Consider the following 22166-nt stretch of genomic DNA (forward strand, 5'->3'; position numbering starts at 1 on the left):
CTCTAGGTCTCTCCTGATTTGGTCTGTGTGTTACAGACCGGCGGTTTGGTCGGCGGTTGCCTTGTGGTTGTGCTAGGGTCATTGGATACTTGTTGGATCATTCTAGTTTCCTGCTTGTTCCCTCGCAAGTCTTTTTCCCTCCATGGAGGCTCATGGCGTTTCTGGGAAAGTCACCCGTTTCGTAGTCATGCCCGCAGTACCGCTGGAGGCAGCTGGCCCGTCTGCTCTAGCCGGCACCAGCTCAGGCTGTAAGGCTTACCAGCTGCAGGAGCGACAGGCCGACCTAGCCGTCTGTAGGCATGGCTCAGTGTCAGGCCTGGGGAGATAGCTGGAGCAGCTACTGGGGAAGAAGAGCTGAGATTAATGACCATCTGAGCCCCCCCCCCCCCCCCCCCCCCCCCCCCCCCCCTCCAGCCGGAGAGGAGGCGAGTGGAGTCTGTATCAAAGCTGACCTTCAGCTCTCCTCATCCCCCTTGCTGCTGTTGGTTGGTGGTGGTTTGGTTCCCGACACAGACCGGCAGGCTGGCAGGCAGAGGGATGTAAACGCCAGGGGAACTTTACAACGAGAAGACCATCTGTTGTTCCTCTCTCGTTCAACCTGCCTCTTCCCCCTTTTTCCTCTGCTCCTCTCTCGCTGTTCCTCTCTTGCTCTCTCTTTTCCTCTGTGTATTCCTCTCTTGGTTGGGGTGGGGGGGGGGGGGGGGGGGGGGGAAACTCCCTCGTTCCACTGAATCATTACAGTATTCTTTTACAACGCATAAAGCCCTCTGTTGTCTCTGTGACCCGGAGGTTCATTTTTTGGGAATGAAATCCAGCAGGGAATGCTCATTGTTACCTGGACTACCAGAGACGCCAGTATTTCATGTCTGCTTTTCAGGCCTGTGTTGTTGTTGTTGTTGTTGTAGTTGTTGTTGTTGTTTGTACCAGACTTCCATTGTGTTTGTCTTCTTATAAACATTGGGGTTTGAATCCTGAATGATGATTGGCTGAATGTCGTAGTTTGTGAAACACTATACCGCAGGTATGATGTCACATCACTTTTCTGCTCTAATTTCATTGCTAACCGGTTTGTTAGCGCAACAAGGCATTTCTGGTCTTTGTGGTATATGGCCAGTATACCTTGGTTATGTAATGGTGGCCATACATCACAGACTCCTCAGGCCTTATGGCCTGCTCATACTGTAAATACTGGGAGTGATTTGTGCTGTGGAATTGTAGGCGCGTTACAATATAAACTGTCATCTTTGGAAATAAGTAGGCAATAAAACTAAAAGCTTGCGATTATTGTTCTCCTTCGTATGGTTGATTGCTCTGGTGATGAATAGAATGATGGGTTCTGTGGATCTGAACGGCCTTGAACATTCTCCGTTTCTTTCCCTCTTTTTTGTACATCCCTTCCTCTTTTGTAGAATATTTTCCCTTCCTTTCTCTGATCACCATGCGAAGGTGGGTCATTTTGTTTCGGTCTCAGACTGTTTCCGCTCTGTTGAAACCGTGTTCTGCCCCCAGACCTGGCTTCATGGTCTCCTTTGCAAGACTAACTGTCCAGAGAAACAGAGAAAGAACTTCTCCATGGCCTGCAACAGGAGTAATAATGTAATATTGTAATAAGTAATTAAAATATTAGTACAGTATCAGCAACAGTACTGATGGCTTGCAGGTGGAAAATGAGTCTGCCTCTCTCTCTGCCTGGCTGCCTCTCTCTCTGCCTGGCTGCCTCTCTCTCTGCCTGGCTGCCTCTCTCTCTGCCTGGCTGCCTCTCTCTCTGCCTGGCTGCCTCTCTCTCTGCCTGGCTGCCTCTCTCTCTGCCTGGCTGCCTCTCTCTCTGCCTGGCTGCCTCTCTCTCTGCCTGGCTGCCTCTCACTCTGCCTGGCTGTCTCTCACTCTGCCTGGCTGTCTCTCACTCTGCCTGGCTGTCTCTCACCCTGCCTGGCTGTCTGTCTCTCTCTCTCACTCTTCCTGGCTGTCTGTCTCTCTCTCACTCTTCCTGGCTGTCTGTCTCTCTCACTCTTCCTGGCTGTCTGTCTCTCTATTTGCCTGGCAGTCTCTGTCTGCCTGGCAGTCTCTCTGTCTGCCTGGCAGTCTCTCTGTCTGCCTGGCAGTCTCTCTGTCTGCCTGGCAGTCTCTCTGTCTGCCTGGCAGTCTCTCTGTCTGCCTGGCAGTCTCTCTGTCTGCCTGGCAGTCTCTCTGTCTGCCTGGCAGTCTCTCTGTCTGCCTGGCAGTCTCTCTGTCTGCCTGGCAGTCTCAATCTCTGCCTGGCAGTCTCAATCTCTGCCTGGCAGTCTCAATCTCTGCCTGGCAGTCTCAATCTCTGCCTGGCAGTCTCAATCTCTGCCTGGCAGTCTCAATCTCTGCCTGGCTGTGTCTCTGTCCTTCTGGTCATTGGAGCTGGATGTCTACTGAAGTAACACAGATGGAGGGGCCAGGTGACAAGTGATTTGTGTGTCTTGTATGAAAGATACCACTCATGCAGACGTATTGCTCCCAGAACCAGTGTCTACAGAACCAGTGTCTACAGAACCAGTGTCTACAGAACCAGTGTCTACAGAACCAGTGTCTACAGAACCAGTGTCTACAGAACCTCTGGTTCTCTAACCAAACTGAGCAACTCTGCAAGAGAAAAATATACCCCTATGCCTTTAAAATACATCTATATTTTTAGTGTGGACAGGCTTTAGATAGAACACGTGAAGTAGCTCAACCTTGGTATCTGTTCCAGTAAAGCATCCTATCAATCGTATCAAACACTACACTGCATGAACAATTATTAGGCAAATTGTATTTCTGTGGATACATTTGATTGTTGAACAAACAATCCCAAATGTTATTGAACCTCAAAGGAAAAGTGAGTTTTCTCTCTCTCAAGGCAATATATAAGTGTATACAATTATTAGCCAACTATTAGTGTGCACAATTATTAGAGTAAGTGCTACAAACAAGTAACACAAAATGACAATTAAATAATATTTCTGGCCTTTAAGAAATGACCAATACAGCCACAATTCTTTTCAGTAACTGCCATGAGCCATCCATCCATGTAGTCTGTCAGTTTCGTGCTCTGTTTTCAATCAACTTTTGCTGACACAGCAACCACAGCCTCCCAAATGCTGTTCAAAGAGGTGTATTGTCTTCCCTGGCTGTAAATCTCAAGTTTGAGAAGGGCCCACACTTTCTCAATAGGATTTAAGTCAGGTAAGGAAGGGGGCCAGGTCATCATTCTGGCATCTTTGAGGCATTTGCTTGCTAGCCAGGCAGTGTAGTACTTGGATCATGTGATGGAGCATTGTCCTGCATTAAGGTCATGGCCTGCTTGAATGCTGAACACTTCTTCCTGTACCACTGCTTGAAGAAAGTATCTTCCAGAAACTGACAGTAAGTTTGAAGTTTTTTCCATCCATCTTCGTCCACCCAGTAGACTATTTTCAGCAAGATGTTGATGGTCTAGTGGTCCTGCCTCAATCGTTTAGCTATTTCAAGAGTGTTGCAGCCATCTGAAAGGCATTTCACAATTCTTTAAATCTTTTTTTGGCCCATTTTACTTGAGGTAATGAAGCTGCCTAATAATTATGCACATCTTGATATAAGGTGTCATTACCTTTCGCCACACCCTCGCTCATTACACAAACACGTATCACCTGAAAATGATTAAATCCAATGAGCATTCAAGTTTATATGGTTTGGAGAAAATGTCCAAAGAAATAATGATAAGATCAGAATACTCACTTGCCTAATAATTGTGCACGCAGTGTATATAGTTTGGGCTGTTGTTTGTGTCACTGACAAACTAAATGCTATCAGAGGAATATCCTACATCTAGGTGATTAACCTGACGACTGCAGCTAGTAACCTAAACGACCATGCTGGTGAGGCGACAGGTTTTATTATTTCTGTTAGTATATCCTCATGACCCGCGGTAACTCTGTGAATCTCTTGAGAAGGAACTTTAAGCCACCAGAGTTAAAGAACAATATTAAATTAACAGTCTCCTCACACGCAGGATCAATGCATATTTTAATATTAATAGGCTGAGCCTTTGGTCGACAGACCTGGCTCTGATTAAGGAAAGATTGGCCTTTTAAATTGAAAACGTGTATTGACCCTGATTGAAGCAGAGGCTTCTTTTCATGGAGCTCCATTTAGCGGAGCTTGTCTGTAACACAAACCATTGACCCATCGTCAGGTCAGTGACATCAGATCAGACACAGTACAGGCTCATTCACCTCTGGGCGTCAACCGAAAAGCAATCTCTTGGACTGACAAGCCACATGAAAATGACTGACATTTAATTTTTGTATCTAGGGATGCTTTGTTATTTCCATGCGTGTGTGCATATTGACATCGATAAAGGTGTCTTTGAACCGCAGCGTTTTCTACTTGATGCTCTCTACCATTAGAGTTATTCCAGCCGATATCTAGACGGTAAGTGTCAGAGAGGTGTGAGGAGCGCCCCGGTTAATCAATGTGTCCACCTGAACCGCCTAAGACCTATTTCACTCCGGGCCATTCGTTTGTCTAGATGCCTCCGGAGTACAACCCCATTACAGAGAGAGAGGACGTACACTGCTTTTCACTGGAGCCCCTTATGTCCTGGTCAGAGGTAGTGCACTGCTTTTCATTAGAGCCCCTTATGTCCTGGTCAGAGGTAGTGCACTGCTTTTCACTGGAGCCCCTTATGTCCTGGTCATAGGTAGTTCACTGCTTTTCACTGGATCCTTTTATGTCCTGGTCATAGGTAGTGCACTGCTTTTCACTGGAGCCCCTTATGTCCTGGTCAGAGGTAGTGCACTGCTTTTCACTGGAGCCCCTTATGTCCTGGTCAGAGGTAGTGCACTGCTTTTCATTAGAGCCCCTTATGTCCTGGTCAGAGGTAGTGCACTGATTTTCACTGGATCCTCTTATGTCCTGGTCATAGGTAGTTCACTGCTTTTCACTGGATCCTTTTATGTCCTGGTCATAGGTAGTGCACTGCTTTTCACTGGATCCTCTTATGTCCTAGTCAGAGGTAGTGCACTGCTTTTCACTGGAGCCCCTTATGTCCTGGTCAGAGGTAGTGCACTGCTTTTCACTGGAGCCCCTTATGTCCTGGTCAGAGGTAGAGCATTGTGAAGGGAGCACTATGCCCTTTGGGGCTCTCCCGATGATTGATATTTCACTGTGTTCGTATAGAGATGATATCCGATTGGCTGTTTCGAATGTCTTTGTATGTAGGGAGGGAGCGATGTAGGGACACTATTTGTAATAGTTGTTGATAGCCAGGGATGCAGCTTAGTTGGGAGCCTTAAAGCAGCTCTTTGAAATGGCCTTTCTAAGGATGGAGGGTCTTCTGTCTGTGGAGGAAGTGCTTTGTCCTTGACATAGTGAGGGCAGCGGGTTAGACATCATATTAGTCATTTCAAACCCTGCTGTCCGTTTCTTTCTAGCTGCTTGTCAGGATGTTTTGTCTGCATGTTGCAATTAACCGGGCAATAGCCCACACTGCTCACCAAGGCTCTTGGATGCCTGTGTCCTATCAACACAGTGCGCTATTTCACCCCGCGTCTTGGAAATGATTTGATGCACGTTCTCTTCTTTGCACACCTGCCCTGGTGCTAGCCACCTCCAGGGATCCGGAGCGTCTCCCCGAAGCCTCCACCACACTTACCTCTGACCCTCCGGCCCCGCCCTGTGGAGTGAGCAGAGGCGGGGGAGGGGGAGGAATACAATGGATTTAGATCCATGACTTTTTGCTGAACCACTGAATCGGAACATTACATGTTACACCTCAAGCTCGGGATTAGATCTTTCCCTCCCTTTACTCAATTATTTGCATGTAGATGGGTTGAATGAATTATTTAGCTGGTGTTATTAGTTCAGGGTGCGTCCTCCTGAATGCAGGAAGCACAGGGAGCTCTGGTGTAATTAGATTCCACTCTGTGATGTGCAGCTCGATAGAGACCGGGAGAGGTTTGGTAGCCGGCACGGCTGTGTGAACTTTTGACACACTGAAAGGCATTAGTCTCCTTGTTATCGTTTTCATCTCTTCTCGCCCCGCTGCTGCTTTATTAAAAATAAATGAAATATAGCAGAAAAAAAGTAAACCCATGCAAAAAAACAACCAAAAAAACCACAACAAATGCCTCTCCTCTTGTAGGCGATCTCTTCGGCCCTTTTTGCTGTTTATTCTCTTCTCCCTGTCAGCCCTCCCTCTCTGGGTGCCTCCTCTCCCTCCCTGCTGTCCACCTGAGGGAAGCGTCTGATACCAGAGCGTGTTGTTATGTTGTAATGGGCCATTATGGCTGAAATTGGTTTATGTCTTGTTAAATGTATAAGGGAGAAAGGGTCAGGAGCGGTAGTGTTATCAGTCACTGTCTCGGAATCGCTGTAAAATTATTACCACACTGTGTAAGGACCAGTAAACACATTTATTGAGATGAAACGACCTTGTCGCCGGGTGGCCCCAGACCTGCTCACCGGTAAAATCATTTGCTCCCCGACACATCTCCATCCCAGAAGCCTGAAATTAGATTGGTAAACTCTGGGTACACTTGCAGTCCTGGGGTGTTTCGACACTTTTTTTCTTCTTTCTTTCTATCTCCACTTTCTCTCTCTCTCTCTCTCTCCCTCCCTTCCTTTTTATTTATCTCTCCATCTCTTTTTCTCGCGCTTTGGTGGTAATCTTAAGCAATTAAGGTCAAGATTTTAGCAGGATCTGTAGTGTGTACTTGTACCCTGTGTCTCTATTCTATAGGTAGGGTGCAGTTTTTTGGTAGCTTCCTTTCCCACAATGCTCTCTTTCCAGGAAGTGTTTGCTCCCCCCTGTTTAAAGGAATATTGGGAGCCTAGTCACACTTCAGAGACAGCCTCTCTGTTTCCTCTGCAGACTGTCCCTTTCATTCTCCGATCAATATCTCTGCCCTCTGCTCTCTCCTCAATAAAAACAGGCCTCTGCTGTTTGTTCAGGAATACGTGACATCACTCCGGCCGCATATCGCAAGCCAAAACGGTATGAGCACAGATAAATGTAGAGAACCAAATGACCTGCCGGATGTACAGTCTGAAGCGGTCATTTCCAGTCCTCTGGTGTCCTGGGTATCGGGAGCTTACGCCAAGACATGGAACTGGATCGGAATTCTGAACAGGCTTTGCTTCCCGAAAGAACAACGTTAACAACTGAGTGGACAAAATCTGTCTAGATGTTTCACTTTATGGTGTTGCAGCATGAGTCTATTTAATTTTTGTGGGTTCAGACTTTTATTTAAATACCAGTGCATGCCGGTGTTCAGAAGTGTATAAAAAACAAAACCCCCCCCCCACGTGTGTCCACATCTCTGCTGGACAAAATAAAAGTTTGTTTCTGATGTTAGTAACATGACTTTGGATTCACTGTAGCATTCATCAGAAGTGGCACAGCGATGTTTTTATGAAATCAGTCTTTCCATTTGGCCGTTGGGCAGGGTTGTGGTTGGTCTCTTGAGATTGGCTGGAATACACTTAATATGACCTGGCCTCCATTTATCCCTCAATCCATTCCTTACACCGTCCTGCTTTCTCTGCATCTATCCCTCCCTAATTCCACCTGTCCATCCCTTTATCTGTCCATCTCGCTGTCCTTCCAATCCTCCATCCTTTCCCCGAATGTGAAGGTGTCAGTCCTAAGTTGTTGGTTGTGACTCTTGTTCAGACTGTTTCTGCATAGTTTCTTTATTGATTGTTGATAAAGACGTTCTGATATCTCCTGCTGTGTTTACGGTCACATCAGATGATTGGTTTGATGTATTTTGAAGGTCACTCTGTGCGTCTGCTGGGTCAGAAGAAAGACAATGGGAAGCGACTGGGCGGAGCCAGACTTGACCTGCCGAAGATCAGGAAGAATCCTCTGATCGAAATCATCTCCATCAATACAGGGTAAGCTGCTGTTTTCAGAACTCAACGACCCCCCCCTCCCACAGACACATCTAAATTAGCTACTTTCTAAATCTGAATAACCATAAAGAAATCCTAACGTAAATTACAAAGTAAACTGACCTTTAACCTTAACCCCTTATGTCTAATCCCAACCCTTATTTGCCCCTAAGCCTTTAAATAGCCTTTAAAACAGTTAAGCTGTTAAATAACCTTTTATTTAAATCGGTACAGGCTAAATGTCCCGGTTATTCCCATTTCCCTGGTTTAAATACAGTTTGGGGATGCTTTTGTCCTGATTTGCATGTATATACCCACCAATCACTTGAGCATCAAATATTCAGCATCACCTGAGAAATCAATTTATTTCTGCATCCCCGCTCAGTCAACACAGTGGGTCGTCCCTGCTTGGCTTTGTCGCTGTGTGCGTGCGTGTGCGTGTGTGTGCGTGTGTGTGCGTCTGTGCATGTGCGTACGTGTGTGTGTGTGTGCGCACGCGTTTGTGTGTGTCGCCACTTGTGGTTGGTTCCTTTCTCAAGAAACCGCATCTTCTGAATCCCTGTGGGCTTTTGATTGTATTTGATTCGATCTCACACAATTTGTGGTGGGTGTGTTTGCATGCGTGTGTGTGTTTGTGTGAATGTGAAGGATTAAATGTGTTTTTCCGATTAATGTATTTATGACCATGCAAGAGGTCCTGGACTCATTTTATATCCTGATGTGATTCAACTGTAGTCAAACAGAAAAGCACATCAAGTCTTCATTGGATGATTGACACTTGTGGGGTTATGGCACAGTCACAGAGAAAACCAAAGACTGGAAGTGAGAAACAGGAACATATAGAGAAAGGGGGATGAGGGAAGAGACTGAGGGGTGTCAAGGGGTGGACAGAGAGGTTGAGTAATGCTGGCAGTCTTGCTGTGACTACCTGAGTGTACCTGTCCACCTGGAACCCATGTTGGCGTGGTGTTGGCCGGCCTCCTGGGGAACCCACAAGTCATTGTGTTTCAGTCCAGTTGGAAGTCAACCAGTAACTATTGTTATCTACATTGAAACTATCACTGACATGGATGTTTATTAGCACCAGCTGGCAGCTGATTGGCTGACTGACCTCTCTTTGTTCCGCCGTTGTCAAGGAGCCCACTCTGTTGCCATGTGGAAGTGAAAAGGGAGGGAAAATAAATTCTGAATTCCCATTTATTTTGACTCTCCTGTAGGCTGACTGATGATGAGAGCCCGTCACTGGCATTGCAATTATCAGATAAACATGGCTGTTTATTAACCTGCAGTGTGTGTGTGTGTGTGTGTGTGTGTGTGTGTGTGTGTGTGTGTGTGAATACATGTCGCCCCTTCATACCCCTCACCTTGCTCCCTCTACAGACTCCGTTTTATAGCCTCACTTCTCCATCCCCCCTGCCTCCCCATTTTATGATGTGTACAGACCCCCCCACCCCCCCCCCCCCCCCCCCCACACACACACACACACGTCAATGGGGTTGTTAATTTTTAATGGAAAGGCTAATTTCAGCAGTGTGAATCATGAAGGGCCTCTTGTAGGTCCTTTATCAGGATTGGGGTTTATCTGTTTTCCCTTCTTTTTTGTCTTCCTTTAAGTGAATGGATGGTATGTGCTTACCAGACACACACACACACACACACTGCCACACATTTAAGAGCCACTCAGTAGAGGTCAGGACCTGGTGTTTGTCGACAGGCACAGAAAAAGCTTTTTGTATGTTCTCCCAAACTGCTATCTCTGCTTCCTGTCCGGAGATATAACCTTTGACCCCTTGGGACAGCCTATGCATGTGTGGGGAAATAGTGGGGAGTCACTGGGGAGACCACCACCTGCAATCCTCTGATCCTGTCTCCACCCACACTTTCTGTTAACTGGAGCAGACAGACAGACCGACGGACAGACAGACACACAGACTGATACCAACGGGAAGACAGACAGACAAACAAATACACAGACAGACAGGCACATAGAAAATCAGATAGACAGAAAGACAGACAAGGACAAACAGAAAATCAGACAGATATGCGGACATACAGAGGAAAACATACAGAGAGATAGACATAGATAAAAAAACAGACGGGCGGGCAGAGACAGACAGTCGTGCCCGGGCAGAGACAGACAGTCGTGCCCGGGCAGAGACAGACAGTCGTGCCCGGGCAGAGACAGACAGTCGTGCCCGGGCAGAGACAGACAACCAGTCGTGCCCGGGCAGAGACAGACAACCAGTCGTGCCCGGGCAGAGACAGACAGACAGTCGTGCCCGGGCAGAGACAGACAGACAGACAGACAGTGTGTCCCCCTGACTACTCTGGACTGGTGCTTTGTCTTTCTGATTCCCTCTGTCAGGCCTCAGGAATCCCTTCACTACAATGCTTTACATACTACATACTGGACTCTGCAGTCCTGTAACTGAATTGTCAATCAGACACCTCCCTCCTTCTCTCTCTCTTCCATCCCTCTCTCTCCTCACTCGCCCCTCCATCCCTCTCTCTCCCTCTCTCTCTCTCTCAGCCAGTCTGATGTGGTTTGAGGCTGCTCCAGCAGGTTCTGGAGCGGCCAACTTTTCTCAGGTAGTGTTTGGATCTCAACATGTTCTGTTTGTCTGTGAGAGACAGGTCGCGAGTCGTTCAGCCCCCCTCCCATCTGACTGGAGCTCACGTAGGAGTGGTTGTACGTGTCAGGGCGCCTTGTGTGTGTGTGTGTGTGTGTGTGTTTCGTAAAGGTGGTTTTTCACAGCAGGTTGACAACCAGATACAGGGATGTGAGCATAAAACGATTATTGGGTTACGGAACCCAATTTATCAGCCCGCTGCCTCGTGATTGTTTTGCCTTTTACAGGGGTGTCTCTGAACCCCCATATCGTTGCTCCCCTCCGTTTGGGCCCCACCCACTATCTACTCTCTACATAGGGGACATAGGGACCCTGGTCAGAGGGGAGGAAGTGGTGGATGGACGTGACCCAGGCAGAGGGGAGGAGGAGGTGGATGGACGTGACCCAGGCAGAGGGGAGGCGGAGGAGGTAGATGGACGTGACCCAGGCAGAGGGGAGGAAGTGGTGGATGGACATGACCCAGGCAGAGGGGAGGAGGTGGTGGATGGACGTGACCCAGGCAGAGGGGAGGCGGAGGAGGTGGATGGACGTGACCCAGGCAGAGGGGAGGCGGAGGAGGTAGATGGACGTGACCCAGGCAGAGGGGAGGAGGTGGTGGATGGACATGACCCAGGCAGAGGGGAGGCGGAGGAGGTAGATGGACGTGACCCAGGCAGAGGGGAGGAGGAGGAGGTAGATGGAAGTGACCCAGGCAGAGGGGAGAAGGAGGAGGAGGTAGATAAACGTGACCCAGGCAGAGGAGAGGAGGTGGTGGATGGACGTAACCCAGGCAGAGGGGAGGAGGAGGTAGATGGATGTGACCCAGGCAGAGGGGAGGAGGAGGTAGATGGATGTGACCCAGGCAGAGGGGAGGAGGAGGTAGATGGACGTGACCCAGGCAGAGGGGAGGAGGAGGTAGATGGACGTGACCCAGGCAGAGGGGAGGAGGAGGTAGATGGACGTGACCCAGGGAGAGGGGAGGAGGAGGTAGATGGACGTGACCCAGGCAGAGGGGAGGAGGTGGTGGATGGATGTGACCCAGGGAGAGGGGAGGAGGTAGATGGATGTGACCCAGGCAGAAAGGAAGAGGTGGTGTATGGACGTGACCCAGGGAGAGGGGAGGAGGTAGATGGATGTGACCCAGGCAGAAAGGAAGAGGTGGTGTATGGACGTGACCCAGGGAGAGGGGAGGAGGAGGTGGATGGACGTGACCCAGGCAGAGGAGAGGAGGTGGTGGATGGACGTGACCCAGGGAGAGGGGAGGAGGAGGAGGTAGTCAGATTTTAGCCCGGGAACATTGCCAGTGGTCCAAATGCAACCCTATTCCCAACCTAGTGCACTTCTTCGACCCGAGCGCTGTGGGCCCTCTTCAAACTTGTTGTGTGAAGGGAGGTGGGACACCATTGGGAACCCACAAGTACTCCCCTGTTCCACCCTTTATGGAGATTATCCTGCCAAACCTCCTTCCCCCTCAGCTCCTCCTCACATGAAACCTCCTTCCCCCTCATATTTTGGAAGATGTGCAGCCCTGCATGGTCACACACACACACAGATGTGAACACAGACTCACAAACACACGCGCCCAAACTCACACACACGTACACGAACACACACACACAGATTCCAGACGCACACACCTGTTTGGTGACTCATGACCTATGTTGGGGTCAAGGTAGAGCCAGATTCATTGAGGGCCTGTTGAGTGTGTGTGGAGCCTGCAGGACTGCGTGGGAGGCCGAAGCAGATCTCACTGTGTCATCCACTTAGACTGACCAGTGCCGAACAGGGGGCTTCCAGTCTCCTGCTTATTTAGTTGACCTTTCCTCATCCAGGTTTGTCTCCCAGAGATGACGCTTTTGTCTGTGTGTCTCTGTGTGTGTGTGTCTCTCTGTGTGTGTGTGTGTGTGTGTGTGTGTCTCTGTGTGTGTGTGTGTCTCTGTGTGTGTGTGTGTCTCTGTGTGTGTGTGTGTCTCTGTGTCTCTGTGTGTCTCTGTGTCTCTGTGTGTGTGTGTGTCTCTGTGTGTGTGTGTGTCTCTGTGTGTGTGTGTGTCTCTGTGTGTGTGTGTCTGTCTGTCTGTCTGTGTGTGTGTGTCTGTCTGTCTGTCTGTGTGTGTGTGTGTGTGTGTGTGTGTGTCTGTCTGTCTGTGTGTGTGTGTCTCTGTGTCTGTCTGTGTCTCTGTGTGTGTGTGTGTGTGTGTGTGTCTCTGTGTGTGTGTGTGTGTCTCTGTGTGTGGAATGTGTTGATAAATATGGCGGCTGACTTGTGGTCTGTGATGAGACAGCCCCGGTCTGTGTGTCTGTCTGTGTGTACGTGTTGTATGTAATGGTTCCATTCACCAGGCTGATGACCGTGGTTCATAATCAGTGACCCCTGGTATCTTGGAAACAGGCTCGACACCACAGACATGATGGATGAATTAATAAAGATTTCTAAGACACTGAGGAGCTCCAAGCGGTCTGTGTAACAGGCGTTAGGTTCCCTATACAGCCCGTGTCTAAGTTGAGCACTACAGAGGAATTAGGGCGTCCTTCTGGACACTTCTGGCACTCGTCTCAGAGATGGTTAGCGAGGTTTCGTTTTGCTTATTCGATTAGACTATGATTCATTAAATGAACCAAACACACAACAAACGCAAACATCATTGGGTAAACAAAGTCTAGTGCAGGGCCTCCAGACGTGTGTGTGTGTGAGAGCTGTGTGTGTGTGTGTGTGTGTGAGAGCTGTGTGTGTGTGTGATACCTGGATTGACAGATGACAAGGTGCCCTCAGAATGTCTCTGTTACCCTGGAGACCCAAAGCAATTTTCGCTTGTGTGTGTATTCCAACAGACCTGGAGACAGTTGTTAGTGTCTGTGATGTGGTACCATTAATGCATTTGCCAAACAGCGCTGAACAAACTCCCCATCCTGCACCACCACTGGTTAATTAGACACTTCTGTGTGTGTGTTAAAACAGTTCAAATCAGATAAATATTCCTTTATGTTACTGTTCATCCCTGTGGGGAAAGTTGAGATTATATGGCTTCCGTTCATTGTTATCTTTTTTTTGTTTGTTGCCATGTTAAATTGTACACACGTCAGGGGACTTTGAAAATAAAATCATACAGAATCTATAGCTGAAAGGACTATAGATTTGATTATGAAAGCTGAAATGTCCCTAGACATTTTGTCAGGAAAAAAGTATACATAGGCTATAGTGTTGAACTGAATATTGAAAAATTACTCAATACCTGTTTTGACCAAACGGTTGGCTACAGAAATGTGGTTCGGTCAAGCTGACATGGTTGTCTGACAGTATTATCTAGACAGCTGGCTAATGCACATGCTACGTTTGAAACGTAACTGAAGATATCTAGAAGTTCAGAGTGAAGTGTGGAGTGACGACACTGTAAAGACGTCCTTCCTGTGTGGTTGGTGCTTTTAGGGTTAGGTCACAAGATGTTGAAATAAAAAATTCACATTACTTGTTTCTAGGAATACATTTCCTAGGAGTACCGCATCTAAAAACCCCCTGTCAAAATCAAAATGATGACAAATTATGACATTTAGCTACTAGCTAATTACTTTGATTATTTAGCGATGGCATGGGGTTTTCAAGCCTACGTGATGCACATTAAACCCAAATCACTTATCCATGATGCATCGGGTAAAATGTTCAGTTGGACAGCCCTAAAACAGTGCTATATGCAACTCCCCAAGACGATCATTTGCTAGCTTGCTAACTGGTTATGCTAATAATAATTTTGCGTGCAGGGCATGGCCAGTGTTGTGTCCCGTGTTAGCCAAATAGCCCTAACCACGGTTGCAATTACAGTGACATAGTCATCGTTTGTATTGCCCAGCATTGTCTGGACAGTTAGCATAATATTTTCATCACAATACTGGATCTCTCCCGAAGTCAACATCCAGGTAACTATGTTAACATTTTTGCTGTCTTGCTTTACACTAGGTAGATTGTCCCCTTCAGAAACAGGACCAGTCATCTACTACTGTGTAGTGACCCAGTATAACCCTATCTGTCCGACATCTTGCCAATAAAGACATGCTTTCTGGGATTGTTTCTGCAAAATGTGTCCACCACATTTTGGAGGAGCAGTCTGCTCTGTGAAGCCATTAGCTTGCTAACAGCTCAGACACAGTCGGTTATTGGTTAGGTAGTTGTTGGAAAGTAGGGCATATTTGTTTTGCTGAAATTAAACAATGACAAAAAAGTCAGTTAAGTTCCTCCCCAAAGACCAACTCTGCATACGAGGTGTTCTGTGCTTGTACATGCTTGCGTGCAATAGCCTGCGGATGAGTTTAAACCTATGAGTAAGAACTATCATTATGGGCTAGGTTAGAATTAGGGTTACAATTATTGGTTAGGTTTGGGGGTAAGGGTTAAGATTAAATTTAGGTTAATGTTTAGGATTTAGTGTTACTGGTTAGGTTAGTTGGTTGCTTCCAGTCCTTACTAATATTACACTAGTGTGCGTGCGTGCGTGCGTGCGCGTGCGTGCGTGTGTGTGAGTGTTTGTATCTAGGTGAGTTCTCTCTGTTCCCTCAGCTGAATTAGAGTTTTGAAAACCCACAGAGAGTCTGGGAGACTAGAAACAACGTCCCAAACTGACCTTTGTTCTCTGCATAGAGCACTTGTCATAACCAGAACCATGTGAGCCCATGTCAAGTGTAGTTCACTTTGCAGGGAATAGGGTGTCATTTGGGATTGAGATTTAGAGTCCGTTGGTACAGTAATGACCCCTCTGCTTCCTGGACAATCGCCTGGCCTTATGAAGCAGCAGTGTTTTACTGTGTTTTACCGTGAGTGGTAAAAACAGGTAATTACAACATTATCAGTGACAAAAGGCTGAGATTAGTCATTCCTGCTCAAAATCACTGCCTGGAACGGTTCTCCCTTTATGCTCCGCCCACTAGACCCGTTTCCTGTCAGAATGGTAGTGTTCTCACCGGCAGTCCAGAAGATAGTAATACAGGAATAACATGAGAACTCGTACGTTTTATAGACCAATGCACACCCATTGAGCAATGCTATTTCCATGTTGAAGAAAAATAGCAAAATAATCAAGTCACAAGAAGCCTTTGTTTTCTTTTAGTGGTTCCGGCTCTAAATGTGACTGACTGGCCTTGGAACCCGGGCTGTCATTTCCTCTAACACTAACACATCGTTGTGTGTGTGTGTGTGTGTGTGTGTGTGAGTGTGAGTGTGAGTGTGAGTGTGAGTGTGAGTGTGAGTGTGAGTGTGAGTGTGAGTGTGAGTGTGAGTGTGAGTGTGAGTGTGTTTGTGTGCATGCGTAATGTGTGTCACCCAGGAAATTGAATTGCCACTCAGGCTGAGTTGCTGTGTTAGAACAGAACAGTGTTGACCCTTTGACCCCAGGTTCCAACCTGCTGTTGAGCTTCAGACTCAAGCCGTGACATTTGACCCTTTTCTGTCTGCTGTGGGGTATTATTTGTGACACTGTGGATGCAAGAATCATGCACACACAGAAAAAAATTACATTTATGCATGTACACGACACACACAGACACACACAAACACACACAGACACACACAGATACACATGTACATACTGAAAAACACTCTGTTTGTCCCTCTTTGTCTATTAAACTCCCTTCCTCTCTTTTCTGTCTGATCCCCTCTCTTTTGTTTACACACGCACATGTGCACACCTTTTTCTTTTGTCTCATAAACAAGTAAAACCACTTAAAAATGGATTCCTCCCATATACAGGAGAATATGTCTGTCTTGGTCTCTGAAGGGGGTCGGGGCTGAGAATCAGTGAACCCACTGGCCTGAGATAGCTGTCCTCTCCTCCCACTGTCTACTATCACTGCATATTATCCCTTTCTATTACCGCTGCCTTTTACCACTGTCTATTACCACTGTCTATTATCCCTTTCTATTACTGCTGCCTTTTACCACTGTCTATTACCACTTTCTATTACCGCTGCCTTTTACCACTGTCTATTACCACTGTCTATTATCCCTTTCTATTACTGCTGCCTTTTACCACTGTCTATTACCACTTTCTATTACCGCTGCCTATTACCACTTTCTATTACCGCTGCCTATTACCACTGTCTATTACCACTGTCTATTACCACTGTCTATTACCGCTGCCTATTACCACTGCCTATTACCATCGCGTATTACCACTGCCAATTACCACTGCCTACTATCACTGTCTATTACCACTGTCTACTATCACTGTCTATTACCACTGTCTACTATCACTGTCTATTACCCCTGCCTATTACCCCTGCCTATTACCCCTGCCTATTACCCCTGCCTATTACCACTGCCTACTATCACTGCCTACTACCACTGCCTACTATCACTGCCTACTATCACTGCCTACTATCACTGCCTACTATCACTGCCTATTACCACTGTCTACTATCACTACCTATTACCCCTGCCTATTACCACTTTCTATTACCACTGTCTATTACCACTGTCTATTACCACTGTCTATTACCACTGTCTATTACCACTGCCTACTATCACTGTCTACTATCACTGCCTATTACCACTGCCTATTACCCCTGCCTATTACCACTGTTTATTACCACTGTCTATTACCACTGCCTACTATCACTGTCTACTATCACTGCCTATTACCACTGTCTATTACCCCTGCCTATTACCACTGTCCACTACCACTGTCTAGTACCACTGCCTACTACCACTGCCTATTACCACTGTCTACTATCACTGCCTATTACCGCTGCCTATTACCACTGTCTATTACCCCTGCCTATTACCACTGTCTATTACCCCTGCCTATTAGCACTGTCTACTACCATGCCTATTACCACTGTCTTCTACCACTGCCTATTACCACTGTCTACTATCACTGCCTACTACCCTTGCCTATTACCACTGCCTATTACCACTGTCTACTATCACTGCCTACTACCCTTGCCTATTACCACTTTCCACTACCACTGCCTAATACCACTGTCTATTACCACTGTCTATTACCACTGCCTACTAGCACTGCCTACTACCAGTCAGAGGGGCCACAAGTCAGTGTTGTTTGACATTTCTTTGGAGGGATTTTACAAATCTCTTGCTTTTTCATTTTGTTGTCTTTTTCGATGTGATTTTAGGAGATTTGTGAGTAGAGTTCATATAGCATCAGTTATTAAAGTTATCCGCTCTGCTCGGCGACATGTGAATAATGCACTGAACGAAATGACATACAGTGTATTTATGAACTGTAAGCTGCTTGCACACCAACACAAACAGTACATTAATCTGATTACGTTTGTATGATCAAATTAACCAAAAGGATCATCCCAATAAGATATTTTCCAACTGACATATTTTTGTTTTTCCTGTCACATCAGTCATCCTGGCGACTCCTCCCATCCCTCTTGCTATTGGTTATCTGGCTCATCCTATCCAACATGTTACTGGTCAGCTGACTCCTCCCATTACTCTTGCCACTGGCTGGCTTCTCCTATCCCACATGTTACTGGCTTGCTGAATCCGCCTATCCAACTTCCCATTGGCTGGCTGTTTTGAAAATTATCACCCAGTCAAAAATTATAAAATCTTAAATGGGAAATGCTGTTGGTCACCTGGGCAACGGGATCATGCCCTGCCAGTGTGTTTATGATTGGTCAGCCATGCCGTCCAATCACAGTGTGGTGATGGGGGACATTATCGGACTGAGGGACTGATAGCTACCAGTCATAACTTCTGATGTGTCTGCTGTGTAGCTTTCTCGTTCCAGACACACTAGGTTTTGTCTTTTCTTCCAGGGAAGTGGTAAGTTGTTCCTAGGCAGGGTGCTCTTTACAGGATCATTGCATTAATTCCACTTTGGGATGCTGACACACAAACACACACACGGCTCAGGGTTCTCCCAACTGTCTCTGTTCTCCTGCTTTGGCACCAACATACTCAGGACAACACACTTTTGTATGTATATATATTTTTTTTCTTTTTTCCCCACCTCAATGTGACCTCCACATTTTGCAGGCAACACACTCACAAAGCAACATGGCTAGCTAGTTCACACTCTGCTCCAATCAGAATGCTCCGTAAACGAACAGTGTTTCAGGACAATAGATGTTCTGACAACAGAGTCAGTATTTTAGAGCGTCTTTCTCTGCTCTGGTCGATCTGGTCAGGGTTTTTATGTTTTCTGTAACCGTTGTTGTTGTTGTGGTCAAACTGGGCCATTTCATCAAGTGACGGTAGTTTCAAGCTGCCCACTAAGTTCACTTTCTTATTTTATCTGTTTGAAATGGTTCAGTTGATCTCCCCAGATAAAACATGAGCTTTGTTGTCTTTAAATAATGAATGAGCTGTAGGTTGAAGTTAAACCTGCAAAACTGTCAGTGTCTTAGCTGGGACGACTGCCTGGTTGAATGCCCAGTCCTTCAACTGACTGGCATCTTGACTGGCTGGCTCTTTTACTGGCTGTTTGAATGGCCTTGATGACTAGATTAGTGGCTGAATGGATGGCTGGCTGGATCACAGGCTGTCTGTCTGATTTATTTACTAGTTGGCTTACTGACTGGCTTGCGGCTTGTCCTCTGTCCTCATCTCTCATGGTCATCCTTTCAGTAGTGATGTTTTACAAATCCAAGATCCATGTTTGATTTTACTATCTGTCTGCGTCTCTGTGTTTCTCAGTGTCTCTGTGTTTCTCAGTGTCTCTGTGTTTCTCAGTGTCTCTGTGTTTCTCAGTGTCTCTGTGTTTCTCAGTGTCTCTGTGTTTCTCAGTGTCTCTGTGTTTCTCAGTGTCTCTGTGTTTCTCAGTGTCTCTGTTTCTCAGTGTCTCTGTTTCTCAGCGTCTCTCTGTTTCTCAGCGTCTCTGTGTTTCTCAGCGTCTCTGTGTTTCTCAGTGTCTCTGTTTCTCAGTGTCTCTGTTTCTCAGTGTCTCTGTGTTTCTCAGTGTCTCTGTGTTTCTCAGTGTCTCTGTGTTTCTCAGTGTCTCTGTGTTTCTCAGTGTCTCTGTGTTTCTCAGTGTCTCTGTGTTTCTCAGTGTCTCTGTGTTTCTAAGCGTCTCTGTGTTTCTCAGCGTCTCTGTGTTTCTCAGCGTCTCTGTGTCTCTCAGCGTCTCTGTGTTTCTAAGCGTCTCTGTGTTTCTGAGCGTCTCTGTGTTTCTCAGCGTCTCTGTGTCTCTCAGCGTCTCTGTGTCTCTCAGCGTCTCTGTGTTTCTAAGCGTCTCTGTGTTTCTCAGCGTCTCTGTGTTTCTCAGCGTGTCTGTCTCTATGTGTGTGTAGTCTTTTCAATGTGATCTCTCTGGGCCCCTCACATTGAGCCAAAGATGACGTTCAGGGTGAATGCAGTCCTGGGGGGATTCTGTGGGGCCACGTTTCTTCTTAAGGGAAGGATGAAGGATATTCCTGTGTGAACCTTTCTAGTGAGGTAGCCGTGACATCACGGTTGACATTTTGTGTTTGGTTAGATAGAGGGTTCTTTGTGATGAGGGTGTAACTATGACGTTGTCCTTTCTGTTCTCTCCCCATGGACTCACTATCCCTCATTGGCTTTCTGCTTATCTGGATCGTCATCTCTGGTGTCCTCTCTTTCTCCCTTACACACTTCCTTTCTCTCCCTCTGTCTTCCTCTCTCCTTCTGTCATCTCTCTCTTTTCTTCCTGTGTTTTATCCCTCCGCCTCTGTCCTCAAACCAAGCTTTCATTTGGATGAAGTGATTAGACAACTATGAAACTTACCTCTGTGTTGCTCCCGCCCACTCTTTTGATTTCCCTCTTTCCCTATCTGTCTCCGCCTCTCTCTCTTCCTCTCTTTCTTTCAGGTCTTGACCTCTGACTAAGGTTGCAAAGCTAACTGTACTTTACCGTACTGTAAGGTAGATACTGAACTTTTACTTATTGTACTTACATGTGTTCAAGGGAAATGTCATAATTAATGAGAAATAGCATGGCCTAGCAAAAAGAGCCCCTGAACCAAGTTCCCTTAACTCACTCATCTGCTTAAATAAATGAATGAAACAAAGGGGCCGAGGTCACAGATCTGACGCCTTTTGATCCCATCGATGCTGAGCCAATCACCGGTTCACTGTTCACGTCTGAAATGAACAAGAACAGTCCACTATTAACTGTATGTCCCCTTTTCAGCTAGTTTAGAAAGGGTTGATGTCCGCTACAGCCTTCTCTGTTTCGGTGCCAGTGGTCGTTAGTTCTGGTGGTTCAGATAACTTGTTGTTCTTCCTGGATCTAGTAGTGATGAATCACAATGAGGGTGCGTCCTCCACTGACTCTAACTCGGACTCCCGGTATGTGTGGATCTCATTCCATTACATCAATCTACCAGGCTGTCCTGGCTCTGTGCAGAAACAGATCTGCTGCTGTTTTGGTTTTTTCATTCAAGTTTATTCTCTTCCTTGGTAGCGGGTCAGGCCGTGGATTATTTTACCTCCGCCGAATCGCAAAATAAGGTGGAGGGAAGGATTGCGGCGGGCTGGGAGGGTGGGGGAGGGAGGATGGAGAGGGGATAGCTGGAGCGATAGATGGATGAAGGGAGGAAGGGAAGGGACATATAAACAGGCTTTGCATGCAGGTTGTTTACAGAGTTCTGGAGGGGCTGGAGGGGCTTTCCGAGAACCTTGGTCATCTTCTGCTTTTCAAGCAAAGGTCAGACTAACTTGTCCCCCATGGGCGAATGCTTCATGAACTTTTCCATCCCAAACCACAAGAGCATATGACGACCACGTGGCCCTTCTCACGACCACTGCCGTTCCGAGGAGAGAGGGAGAGCTGTACCCCGGCTATTAAAATTAAACTGTATCCCCGGGATGGACTTTCCAAATGAAGAAAATAAAATAAAAAGGCGAGGCGTGTCTTGCTCGTTTCATGGTCCCATTGTGTTTTTCTGCTCTCTCTTTAACTAGAATGTCTTAACGCACACATGCATGTCACTGCTGCCCCTGGACCCCATCTCGTGGTCAGTGTGGGACGTCATCACTGAGCCATTTCACCAAATGAACCACAAAGCCTTCAGCTGGTGAACAACAACAAACTCACATGAGCGAACCTGAAAGGGCCCGTCTGTGGTGTTTTCAGACGGGAGAATGTAGAAGTATTTGTTTTGGGTTCTGGTTAATCTTTTATTCTAGGCCTAATGACAAGGATATGAATGCTAAAAAGCATACGCTTTTATTATGGCTTGGCCCAGCATTTGCCTTCCATAGACGTTGGCTGGGGTCTAGTCCAAAGCCAGCTTTAAATCTTCTACTCAGCTGAGGAGTTCTCCAAGTGACAACAGCAGTGGATTTATTCTGGCCTGGAAATTGGACTCCAAATTCCAGTGGAAATTCTCCCCAGAGAATTCTTCTAACTTGATCTGTAGGTTTATCTTTTAAAGGTTCTATTCTCCTTATTCTAAAGTCCTCATCTGATCTCCGTACACAACTGACCTCAACTACACTCAGCTACACTCTGTTTTCAAGGGCTTTATTCCCCTAAAATGCATCACTTTTAGTTCATAATTGTGTTTGACCTAGAAATCTGTGATTAAAGTTTGGTTTCATTAGATTGAATATCAACAATATCTTTGCCATGAGGTTGAGCCCCTCTCATCTGGGAATACCTAGGAAATTCTATTAAACCTCAAATTGATTCTACATTATTAGTTTTATTAGATTTGTTAATATTCTGTACACCTATTTAAGCTAATTAAATTGATGTAGCT

At 46.6% G+C, this 22166-nt stretch overlaps 1 protein-coding gene across 1 annotated transcript in view; it reads left to right on the forward strand.

The window, feature by feature from the left end:
* The window catches only part of cdkal1 (CDK5 regulatory subunit associated protein 1-like 1), a 400231-nt gene that overhangs the window by 120988 nt on the left and 257077 nt on the right, over positions 1–22166 (forward strand). Inside the window, exon 7 of the mRNA XM_013137938.4 lies at positions 7764–7884. Within this exon, the coding sequence (XP_012993392.1) occupies positions 7764–7884 (121 nt within the window). The remainder of the gene's footprint in view (positions 1–7763; positions 7885–22166) is intronic.

This window comes from Esox lucius, chromosome 16, assembly GCF_011004845.1.
Source record: "Esox lucius isolate fEsoLuc1 chromosome 16, fEsoLuc1.pri, whole genome shotgun sequence".
NCBI classification, from domain to species: domain Eukaryota; kingdom Metazoa; phylum Chordata; class Actinopteri; order Esociformes; family Esocidae; genus Esox; species Esox lucius.